This window comes from Amblyomma americanum, chromosome 6 (genome assembly GCF_052857255.1).
Source record: "Amblyomma americanum isolate KBUSLIRL-KWMA chromosome 6, ASM5285725v1, whole genome shotgun sequence".
Taxonomy (NCBI): Eukaryota; Metazoa; Arthropoda; class Arachnida; order Ixodida; family Ixodidae; genus Amblyomma; species Amblyomma americanum.
In genome coordinates, this window is record NC_135502.1 from 119,072,500 (window position 1) to 119,084,941 (window position 12,442).

The 12,442-nt window shown below is 48.7% G+C and overlaps 1 protein-coding gene across 1 annotated transcript; it reads left to right on the forward strand.

The window, feature by feature from the left end:
• The first annotated feature begins 3,415 nt into the window (after positions 1-3,415).
• LOC144094963 (uncharacterized) lies at positions 3,416-4,505 on the forward strand. Its single transcript, XM_077628823.1, has 2 exons — positions 3,416-3,647; positions 4,339-4,505. The coding sequence occupies exons 1-2, from the start codon at positions 3,461-3,463 to the stop codon at positions 4,344-4,346; spliced, it is 195 nt and encodes a 64-aa protein (XP_077484949.1). The 5' UTR covers positions 3,416-3,460; the 3' UTR covers positions 4,347-4,505.
• The last annotated feature ends 7,937 nt before the right edge of the window (positions 4,506-12,442 follow it).

Genomic DNA, 12,442 nt, shown 5'->3' on the forward strand with positions numbered 1-12,442 from the left:
ATGTGACAGTGCGCTGCGCTACTCGGGAGGGTCGCTATCTCCGGCGACATCTTCCTCTCGGCCGCGCTTGAACAGCAGACTGTGGCGCCAGGAATCTCCGGGTGTCGGGGGCCGAGGATCATATAGGTCTGAAGGTTGACAGCCTGGCCGTCATCTTTATAGGCTCCGTGCGCTGCAGTTTGGTGCGCGCGAGTGGCGCCACCTGGTTAACAGCGGTGGCGAAAGGCGGACGCAGCCGACGCAGCTCTCTGGTTCAGTTTGCAGTGTGCGAGGCGAGCGGTGAGGTGTTTCGTTCGAAGGCGAAAACAAACTTGGATAATTATGGGTGCTCGACCTACTGCTCTGTTTAGCAATGTCACAACAGCTATAAAAACACTGCAGCAAAAGGTACCGAATATAGTGTTACGATGAAGTGGCAGTGGAAGACGAAGTGGCCTCTCGCGTGAAAGGACGAACGAAGAAGAAGAAGAAGCTCCCTGTTCGTGTTGGTGCTGCCTGCTAGGAACTCTTTATTATAACCCTCAACACTTGTAAATAAATGTAAATAGTATTTACCCGTAACAATATTTTAACACTTTCTTTGGACATCGTGCATGCTCGCTCACGCACAGAGGGTCTGCTGGAAATGAGTACACTGTGGAATTAAATTGATGAGTGCGAACTGGGAAAGGGTTGACACTGACTAAGGTGTTTTGAACGTGCCATCATTGGTAGGAGTGGCTTTAGGTCCTTATGTAGAAGGAAGGAATGCTCTCAGTCAGTCACAGGAAATGGTCTACGGTGAAGTTCTTGGAGCTAGCATCTGAAGTTTGAGTCTTCGCTTGTTATGCTAATCTGTGGTTCAGCGAGTCAATTTTGTTTCTAGTTTTTTTTGTTCTTGTGTGTATGCTGTGGGAGCGACGGCGTACTTCTGAGAGTGCTTATGTTGTTTTCACATTGTTTCACCTATGGTTTTGTGTATTTATTTGAATCATTTTATTTCCTACAGTGGTTTAAAATTTTGTATCCTTATTTGTTGCATTTCTGAGATGTCAAATTCAGTTCTGGACGAGGGAAAAGAAAAATAGAGAGTGGTTCAAATTTGCCTATATATATTTCTTGGATTTCACAACATCGCTAAACAATTAATTTCTGGAATTAATATTTTGATTTTAATTAAGTTTATCGTCCCAATGCAACTCAGACTATAAGAGGCGCAATAGTAGGAGGTTCCAAATAATTTGAACCACGTGGGTTTTTTTTAACGGGCAGTGACATCGCGCACTACGCGGGCCTCTCGAATTATGCCGTCATCGAAATGCGACCGCCGCAACTAGGATCGAACCCGAGTCATTTAGGTCAGCAGCTGAGCACCATAACCACTGAGCCACCGCGGCGGCCTTTCTAGAGTCAAGTATTTACCAAAAGAAAAATACGACCGAAATAATTCATGTAATTGGTGCCTTCACGAAATCCCTAAAATGAAAGTCCTCTAACTGTGGAAGACACTTAGCAAGAAACCCATCGTATTTTTGTATGCTTAGAGCTATGCTTCTCTGAGGGGAATACACAAAGTAAAGCAGTGACGATCCTGCAGGATGTAGAGCATTATAATCAGATATGTGTAGTAAGTGCGTTTTCCGCAATTCTAGCCGACCATTCACATAGTGGATGTCACAGTGGGTGTAAATTACATAGCTGATTTCATTATCTGAGTCAATCAGACTTGTTTCTCAAACTGTAAAGATAATTAATCTCAATAAGGTCAACTGCGCTGCCAAACAGTGCAGTGCCGTCGGGACTGCAACACAATAATGGCTGCTCGGCATCGGCACAACCTGAAAGCAATTGAAACGAAATGCAGCAGCGGTGGCGCCAAGGCTTTCAATGCCTTGAAATCCGCAGAGAAGCAGGCGTTGATCGCGGTCAATGCTCGTCTGTTATGCGGCCGGGCTGACGCGAACACACCGGCATGGAGGAAGGCGCAGGGCCACCACGGCCAGTCTCGAGGAGAGCGCGGGCTCTCCCCTCGAGAGACCGGCCGTGACTGAGCGTCCGGTTAACGCCGCGAGTGCCGCGAGGCGGCACTGGCGATGTGGTCGCTGCTGGCGCCACCATACCAGCGCACGGAGCCCATAAGCGTTCAACTGGTCAAGCACACCCCCGGGAAGAGTGACAGTGGCGCCGGCCGGCGAAGAAAAGGCCCGAGCCGGTGGGAAAATGCGACTGAAGACGGAGAATGCCGCAGGCGCCGGCGCTGAGAGGAGTGCGAGGGGGACGCCCCAGCATGGAAAATAAGGGTCACTTGAATGGAGGGGAAAAAAGAGAAAAAGCCAGTCACTTCGGCGCCGGCCCCGCAAGGGTCACTTGAATGGAGGGGAAAAAAGAGAAAAAGCCAGTCACTTCGGCGCCGGCCCCGCTTGCAGTCGGTTCTCCGGCGCCCAGGCCATCTGGTAAAAGGAAAGCCTCAGGGAGCGATCAAGGTCCACTCCGCAGCCCCTCTGTTGCTTCTGACGAAGACTCCGGCGCCAACACAGCGGCATGTGAGATTGAGCACCGCAGCCTCTGCAGCATGTACTCGATAATATGTAATTCTTGAATATACCTGTTTTATTCTAAGTCAAACGGTGTCTCTCTATGCCTCTCCGTCCCGTGTTGGCCCGCGCAGTATGTGGGGTCTTCGCAATTACTCGGAAAAAGTTATGCTCATTTTAAATTATCACTGTCTGTACATAGAGATATTGTAGGCACGATGCGCATTGCAACGCTTAGATTGAAAGTACATAGCCTGAAAAGACGCGTCGAGGTGTGAAATAGCTTGGACGCTTTACTTAACTTAGTTTGCGTTAACTTTAAACCTCATACATGTTTCAGAAATAGTGCAAAATGAAAGCAAACAGCACAGGTGATTCATCCGATGGTGGAGCTACATCAGCGAAAGCCAGGAAAAAAGAGCAAATAATGAATACACGTGTCTCTCTCGACAAATGTGGTTGTTTCCATGCCAGGTTGTGAGTTAAGGGACTAAACAGAACTCAGAGGAGAAATAAAAAGCTGCATGAAAGGTATTCAAGAATAAAGAAAACCTGATTTTTATCAACAGAAAACGGTCACTTGACTGAGCTATATGCCGTTTTTGGCACTGTCAGTATCCGGGTGCTGATAACATAGAGTCAGCTGCATTGGCTTCCTGATCTGCTGCTCAGGAAAACAAAATTGAAATGAGTACGTGAATTCAACCGTATACGGCAGATACATATCTAGCTCTGGGAAGTGAAATGTTTTTTTCCCGCTCAGTATTTTGGGAAGGGCAAACACCCCGGAATTCGACAGGGTCATCGCTACTCAGAGGCACAGGAAGTGCGCCGAGCTGGTGTTTCACTTGTTCTTCTTGCCCAAACCATTGCAACGGCGGCAGCATATAAGGCAGAACACTGGTTCTGTCTTTCATGCGACCTGTTCGGGACGCACCGTAGTCAAAATGAACGCCATCTTCCTCGCATTCGTCGTTATCGTCGCCGGTTCGCTAACAGCCGTGAGCGAGGCCAAGTGCCCGGAGCCTACAGGTAGCTCTGACTGTATCCACACCACCTGCACAGCTGAAGAATGCGAAGCCCAGGGTCTGGAGTGCTGTCCAAAGCCCTGCGGTGGCGCCTGGCGCGTCAAAGGTAAAGACGGCCTCTACTAACAACGCACCGCTTCTCTGTAGGTTATTTGTTATCGCAACATGCTTGGAAAAAGAATTTTGGTGCCTTGTAACTGTTTCGAGGTATTACTAAGCTTCGAGCTACTAAGGAGTAGCCGTGAAAAGCAGCAGGTGAGTTTTGCCTTACGTGGTTCGCGTGCAAGGACGCTAACTTCCCGGCGGCCATCGTTGTGAGCGCTCGCTGAAAGGTCACCTAATTGCAGTACGCATTATGCTTTCAGAGTAGCAAAGTGAACTATTCGATGATTCTTTTCATTGTAAGTGCTTCGGACATGCTGTTGTTTTGTAGCTGTAAACGCGTACCTGCGTATGCAGATTACCATCTCACTTTCGATGGTGACTTCTAAAACTGACTTAAATGATGTTATGTTTTGCTTGTTCTGGAACACAAAATGGCTCAGTGCGTACTCACGTACCCTATAAACTTTGTCGCTCTCAGAAAAAAAAATCGCTCATGAGATGCTTCTTCACGAGAAACTGAGGGTTTGCAAACAACACTGGCCAGAACATAAAACGACCATGGGACGAAGGCTACAACTATCGTGGTTCACTCGCCGATGAAGTTTCGTGATAAAACTCCAAACTTCAGTGTTGTTTTTCGAATTCTTCACAGGTTTTCAAGTGTCCTTTCGACTTCATTTTTCTGCACGCAGGAGGGTAGGCAGCAGCCGCATGTCCTGATGCCTGCCCGGTAACGCCTGCTGTGCGCCACCTGTCCTACGGATCCTACTTGCGGCATCACATGCCAAGAGGGGAAGAGTGCGCAGAAAGAAGCGAATTTCTGTACTACTGGCACACAATAAAGAGTGTAGGCACTGGATTTCTCGTGTATCTGTCCTTTGTTTTCTCAATTGTGCGAAAAGTCGACGTGGCGCTTTTGCGTTCCATATTAGGACGAGAAAGAATTGCGGCATGGCGTCAGATATTAGTCAGATAACCGACGACTAAGAAATATTAACGGTGCAAAATAAAAACGAAATAACCTTGGTTGTCTCTCGCCAACAAAGTGAACATGCTAACTGTTGCAAACTTTTGTCTGTTTCGACAAGTTACATGCGCTGGAGGGATTGGTTTGCCTGCAAGCGCCTCAAAAAATCAAGTATTTTGGTGCGATGTTGCTTTATTTTGTTGCAAAGCAGCACCGAGGCAACTGCATTTTCGAAATTAAGAACACTGATATGGATATTACATAAGCAGGGCTACACACCTCTAAATAAATAATTACAATAGACTTGACCCAGTGCATAACCAGAGAGAGAGAGAGAATGAAAAGGAAACGCAGGGAGGTTAACCAGATGTGAGTCTCCGGTTTGCTACCCTACACTGGGGATGGGGGATAGGGGTTAGAAAGATGACAGAGAGGAAAACGCAAAAAAAAGGAACGTGCACACATGGAGACACACACACACAAGGCGTTCCAGTTAAAGTCTTTCACACAGGCCGGTAGATTGTAAGAAGCGCAAAAGCGCTTGCACGGCCTTCTTCTGCGACGGTAGGTCCTTTCGATTTTGTAGAATTCTTTTTTCGGATAGCGATTGGTCGTCCAGTTGGTCAAGTTCGTGGCTAAGGCATGCCCTCTGTGGACTGTACTGCGGGCAGGAGCACAATATATGACCAATTGATTCTTCATGGCCGCAGTGGTCACAGGTTGGGGTGTCGGCCATCCCTATGCTGAAGGCATAGGCTTTAGTAAAGGCAACTCCCAACCAAAGTCGATATAAAAGCGTGGCGTCTCTACGGCGAAGCTGTGATGGCGCTCGAAGACTTAATGTTGGATCAAGTGAGTACAGTCGCGTATTTCTTAAGTGTGGCTCATTCCATTGCGACTCGGTGCACTGCCGAGCAAGCAGGCGGAGCTTCCGTGCCGCGTCAGGTCTAGAAAGAGGAATTGGGACGTGGCGCTCCTCAGTATGGGCTGAGCGGGCAGCGTGATCCGCCCGTTCATTGCCGATAATCCCACAGTGACTTGGAAGTAACTGGAACGTTATTTCATGGCCGGCATCACTTATATGGTGAAACGTCTCTGTAATATGGAAGATTAGTTGTTCGTGCCGTCCGCGTCGTAGAGGTGACAGTAGAGACTGCAGTGCCGCCTTCGAACCGCAGAATATTGTCCATTTGTGTGGCGGTTCATCACCAATGTTATGAAGGGCAGTTAAGAGCGCTGCGAGCTCTGCTGCCGTCGATGTTGTCGCGTGGGTCGTCTTAAATTTGATTGTTGTAGCTTTCGCTGGAATGACGATTGCCACCGCGGAGCTGCTTGGAAGGACAGATCCATCAGTGTAAATATGCGTTGAGTCACGGTAGTTCTCGTACAAATGTAGTAGCGCGAGCTGCTAAGGGCTGGTGATGACAGATCAGCTTTTTTTTTGGCTGAACGAGGCATCATGGAGGGATCGAAGGTCTCGCAGCCGGAGTGAAACAAGCTGGCAACGATTCATCATATGCAGTTATCGTTTTGCTGAAAGATGTGTGTGGCCTGTCCGCTGGTAGAGAGGCTAAATGGTGACTAGGATTCCTGGCTAGATGCCTTATATGGGTCCTGAGTACTTCAATTTCAATGTGGGTCTTGGCAAGGTGGTCTCTAGCGATTGCTATCGTAGCCACTGTTGAAGCACTCTGAGGCAGGCCTAGAGAGATCCGGAGCACTTGACTCTGGAGACTTTGTATTGTGCGTAGATTCGTTTTGCCTGTGTTGTTTATTGCTGGCTAGCTGTATCGCAAAAATCCTAGAAAAAGCACCCTGTACTGTTATAACATGGCACTAGGCGACATTCCCCAGGTCTTGCCAGCGAACAACTTGAACAGGTGGCAGATGCCTGTCAACCGTTTTTTCACGGATGATATGTGTGGGCTCCATGACAAGTCCCTGTCGATTATGACACCTAGAAACTTGTACGATCGAACCCGTCGTATTATTTGGCCATTTATTATTACACTGTAGTTTGCCATGGGTTTGCGCGTAAATGGCACTAGTGCGCATTTCTCGGAGGAAATTTCCAGGCCTCGATTACGGAGGTAGATAACAGTTTGTGTGGCGGTTCTCTGAATTCTCGCTCGCAACTGTAGGCGTGTTACTGCAGATGTCCATATGCAGGTGTCTTCCGCGTACACTGATAGCCTGACTGTGGTTGGCACGTGCTCAAGGAGAGCAATTAGTGTTAGATTAAATAACACGGGGCTAAGTACACCGCCCTGGGGGACGCTGCGGTAGCTATAGTGAAGAGAAGTATGGCCTTCCTCGGTGCTTACAAAGAAGGATCGCATGGAAAGATAGCTCCGTATCCATTGAAACATCCGACCACCCACTCCTACCTCTGCGAGAGCAGAGAGGATGGCTTCATGCGTAACGTTGTCATACGTCCCTTTAACGTCGAGGAATAAGGATGCGCAGAGACGCTTACGGCATTTCTCATGTTGAATGTAGGTCACCAGGTCGACGACGTTATCGATCGATGATCGACCGCGTCGGAAGCCCGCCATGACATCTCGGTAGGTGTTGTGGTACTCCAAGTACCACGCCAGGCGTCCTAGGATCATCCTTTCCATTACTTTGCCCACACAGCTCGCCAAAGCGATCGGGCGATATGATGAGAGCTCCAACGGCGACTTGCCAGGCTTCAGCAGTGGAACAAGGCGACTTGTCTTCCAGGTTGTTGGTAGCGTGCAATTTTTCCAAGATTCATTGTACACCTCAAGAACAACTCCTCTCGCTCGCTCCCCCAGGTGACACAGAGCTCTGTAGGAAATTCCTTCAGGTCCTGGCGCTGATGTGCGGCTACACAAAGCTAATGCTGCCGTAAGTTCGTGGATCGAGAATGGTAGATCCAACCGGAAATCACGTGGTGGTGGGTAGCTGGTCGATGGCGATGGAATGTTGGTAACTGTGAGTTGGCCGGATAATCTGGCGCAGAAATCCTCTGCCACGTCAATCTCCGATCTCTTTTGAGAAAGGGCAAGCGCCTTGAATGGGAATCGCTGTACGGGAAGTGTCCGCAGCCCGCGCACCGTTCTCCATAGTTGCGATAAAGGCTTGCGTGGATCTAGCGACTTACAGAAGTCAGCCCAACGTTGCGATTCGAGCTCGTCTAACCGGCGCTGTATCTTCTTTTGAGTGCGCCTGGCGGTCCGTAGATCGTCCATTGCTTTCGTACGTCGGTACCTTCGTTCAACACGTCGTCGGATTGCTCGTAGTCGTTCTGGTTCCACATCAAAATCATTAAGTTTCGAGGAGCATGTTAGAGTACACATAGTGTCTTGCACCACGCTCTTGATTGCCTCTTCCAAGTCGAAAGATGAATTGGCGTCGCAGTGTTCTTCCATAATAGTCTGAAATTTAGGCCAGTCCACTCTTTGGATCGTATCCTGTGTTTTGGAAGCGGCCAATCCTCTGATCTTGACGTACGTGGGGATATGGTCGCTTCTGTGCGTCTCTATGTCCGCAAACCACCTTGCACGTCTGACTAGGCTTCGTGAGACGAAAGCCAAGTCAAGACAGCTGCTGTACGTGGAGCCACGTAAGAACGTAGGACTTCCATCATTCAGCAGCCAAAGTTCATTACTGGAGGCGAAAGATACCAGAGCTCTGCCTCTTGCGTTGATGATCCGACTTCCCCAGAGTGTATGATGGGCGTTGAAATCTCTAATGATGACCCAGGGATTGGAAGTTGAGAAAAGGATGTCTCGTAGTCTTTTGTAATCAAATCGACTTGACGGAGATAGGTAGGCACCTACAAAAGTAAAGGCCAGATTCTTTTTCCTTACGTTTAGGCATATATATTGATTACTGTCATTAGGTGGTACAGGCTGATGAGTGTAGGTGAGGTCACGGCGAATAAACACCAAAACCTTACTGTTTTCATAACCAGCTGACGACATAAATAATTCATAACCAGAAAGCCAAATTTTGTTCGATAAGTTCGGCTCGCAAATGACGATAATGGGAAACATATTGGCGTACACGAAGCTACGGAAATCCGAAAGGCGCGCTTTGAGTCCGCGGGCATTCCACTGAAAAATAGCTGCTTGTCGGACCTCTTTCCTAAAAGACCAAGGCTGTGGAGCCATGATCTACTCAAGGGTTGCAAGCACCGGACTCAGAGCGTCCAGTACTTGAAGCGCACTTCTGGCAGACGGTGTGTGCATGTTGCTTAGCAGCACGCGAATGGCATTCATTAAAGGCCTAATAAGTGCTATCACTTGCTCATCTGTATTCCGCGACTCCTCGGATACAGCACCTTGCTGTAATGGGGGCGGCTTCTTCTGCGGCTCTTCTGGCGGTCGTGTACGCGGAAGTGGCGGCCATTCCTTTGTGGAAAGAGATCTGGCTGTTTTCTCCCTTCCAACATCGGTGTTCGGAGTGCTGGAAACGTCCGCTGATGATGATGCTTGACGAGGTGACTTTTCCTGAAAGCTTGATTTTTTCGCCGTGAAGACCTTCGTCGGTGACGTCGTCTTCGCCGTACTTTCACAGCGGCCTCTTTGTGGGTAGAGTTGTCTCTCACCATTTGTTTAAGAATGGTGATCTCTTTCTTGATCTGGACTGGGGACAGTCTTTGGAAGAGGCGCAGTGATCACCTTGACAGTTAGGACACTTCAACGTGGTTGCGCTGCAGTTGTCTTCTGAGTGGGGTTCGGCACATCGAGGGCACACGGCCGAATTTCTGCAAACACCCTTCACATGTCCAATCTTCTGACAATTGAAGCATTGCATAGGTCTTGGAATAAATGGTCGAACCTGGTGGCGAAACTGTCCGACCTTCACGTAGGGTGGAAGGCAGTCGCCTTTGAAGGTTATCCTCACACAACGTGAGTTGCCGAGGCGACCAACATGCACAATCACGTTGTGTTCGCTTGCTGGTTTTATGAGAATTGGTAGGTCTGCATTAGATATTTCATTGTTATGTCATAAATGACTCCTGTTATTGTGGCACCATTCGTTGGCACGATGGATCAGACCGTCATGTTTCCCAGCTGCGTTACATGTTGGAGTATGGTCAGTGCGCTGGGGTTCATCACATCGATTGCCAGGATGTTTCGCCTAGTGTTTATCCTAACATCCTTGATATCATTTGGCACGGTGTTTTCTAGATACACGGAGAGTGCTTGCCTGTTGAGGACGCGCAGGTTGTCGGTAGCCTTCTGTGGCACAAACAGGATGGAGTGAGGCCATCGCTGAGTAGCTGTTTTCACAGTATCCGAGCTGGACGCCGAAGATGAGTTGATAATTCTTCGTTTGGCCTTGCGGTACTGGACAAGTCGAAAGCTGCCTTCCGAGGACTCGTCACCTGATGCGCAGCACAGCTCTGTGTCCTCGCTACCACTCGACGTATTTCCTCGCTTCCGCGAACCGATGTCCGCGGGTGAACAGGAACCGGGAGGATCCTCGGGGTGTTGTACATCCATCACCGCGATGGAGGGGGCGGTAGACACCACAGGTGCAGTAAGAAGTCCAGAAAAACACAGAGACGGGCGAGATGTGTTCCGCAAGAGAAGCACTTCGTCTTCCGCGCAACCAGAATTTGCGCCTCTCAAATGGCGAAAACAGAACATTTCATATGAATAGTCTACATAGAAACCAACGAATCACCACTAGCAGACAGAATAACAATCCTCAAAGCAGGCACATACTGAAAATAAGGTCGCTATCAAACATTTCTGTTACCTCATAAATACAGCGTTCACTCCCAAAACACTATTGAGGAAAGCCTCAATAGGTCTTACCTTTGCTCCTCTGCTTCGAAGAAAAATGCCAAGAATATGAAATATTAAACACACTGACGGCTATCGCCAAAAGACCCGATCCTGTGCCACCTTCGAACAGCCTCTTCTCTATATGTTATTATACACTAACTTGCTTTCACAAAAAGCGAACACCACATGAACACATATTAGAGGAGTGCTTGACGCTAAACGAAAAAATTAGCTGCTGTTTAAATAATGCTGAATCTGGTTAAAGAGCGAAAGCTGTGGTGTATCGGATAAATAGACGCGGCTTGGCGTCTGTAACCAAATAAAAGCTTTAGGCCGTTCCCGCGCGCAGCTCTTCCGTTAGAGACCAGATGGCACCACAGAAGCGCTCGGAACACAGCGCCATTACGGGCGTCGTAAGTCGCCGGCGTGTACGCCTCGACGTAGTAATGGAAATATCGCTGGTGGCTGTCGAAATGTTTGTTCTGCGAAGATGGGGAAAGGTAGAGCAAATGCATGCTGTGTTGTGGATTGCAAGAATTGCGAGAGGGCGTTAAAAGTGCGGGATGCGATCGTTTGTGATCATCGCGGAACCGAAATGCCCAAGGAAGTACAGTCGCTGTTCGCGGCTGTTCGGCATGCACCCTTTCCGGAAGGGCGAACGCAACAAACACGTTCGACAGTGCTAGATAGCGAATATAGTAAGAAAGGTTACCATCTTAGAAAATCTGCGAGGGTTACTGCATAACGTTGCCGCATGAAGAAGCTGTTTCGCCACCGGAACCGTCACTTCGTGCTTTCAGTTGCTGTGCAGTTGCGGCTGCGCGTGTAGCGAGACCCCATTGCTCGTAAGTTAAGGTGTGCGGCAATTATAGCAACAGCGTCTCCCGAGGCCGAATAAGGAACATAAAAAAGGACGACTTACGCTCCTACATGCCGTTACTATAGATCGTGCAGTGTACAGCCGTGCGAACGGACAACGCTTACCGTCCGTGTATATTATGCGCGGTTTGCGTGGCCTGCATTCGAAATAGAGCATTTGCGTTATGGCTGCTGTTGTGCTGAGTAGTTGTCACTACCTTGCGGTCCATGCGAGACAGTTACTAAAAGTGACTCGGCAGGTGAGCGTTCAGAGTGAAGCTGATTACTTACCACCAACGAGACTTCGAGCATTTTCATTTCCTCATATCGAGCGTAGAGCGTGTCACGGTTTTATATGTGAGACTGACATAATTGTGAACTTCGTGTAGTATGAGCGTGGCCGTGCGCGCGTTGCAACATTTATATAGCGGATTCTTTCGAAACAATATCATGCCAGCTCGTGAAGGCTGCTTGATGCATGGTACTGCTATCAATGTAGCTAACATTTGTGTGTATATTTGTTTTTGTCGCCTTTCTGCGTTAAACCAACCAGTAGAAAATATTTTAGGTTTCCTAAGCCCCGTTAACAGGTTGCAAACAAATGCGTACGATGTGCGTGTGAGCGTTTTAGAGCGGTGTCGTCATACATGTACACAATACAACAACGGCCTGCGCTGCCGCAGTAGCATCAAACCTTGCAGTTTTAGATAATAACAATAAAATCATTCAGCAAAACCTTCTGCAGATGCAAAGAGAAGCATCAGGCGATCCATCCGTTGGCTGGCACCGCGACATGAAGCCCGACACCGTTTTCACGCCTCAAGTGATCAAGTTAGGTTCTCACATGTCCTTCAAATCTTTTGACAATACCACAGTGTTGTCTTCCCACTACTTTACAACCGTATCAGCGGAAACACTGCCTGTCGTAACCAAACCATCAAACGAGGCAGCCGTCGCGACGAGGCGGGCTCCGAGCAGTCAGGAGGCGTGTAATGGCGGTGTGCTCAGGTTATCAAAGATGGCAGCCCCCATGTTACGGCGCTGTAAAGCGTCTCTACGTAAGCTCCTCGCCGCACTCCTCCATGGCGTCTAAGTCGAGAGCATGGCTCCGGCTTATATTCCCCTCAGAGTGACGTCACAACGGCAGTTTCCATCGCACATCACGCGATTGTAACGTGACTATTCTACCGCTCTCTACCGGTGAAT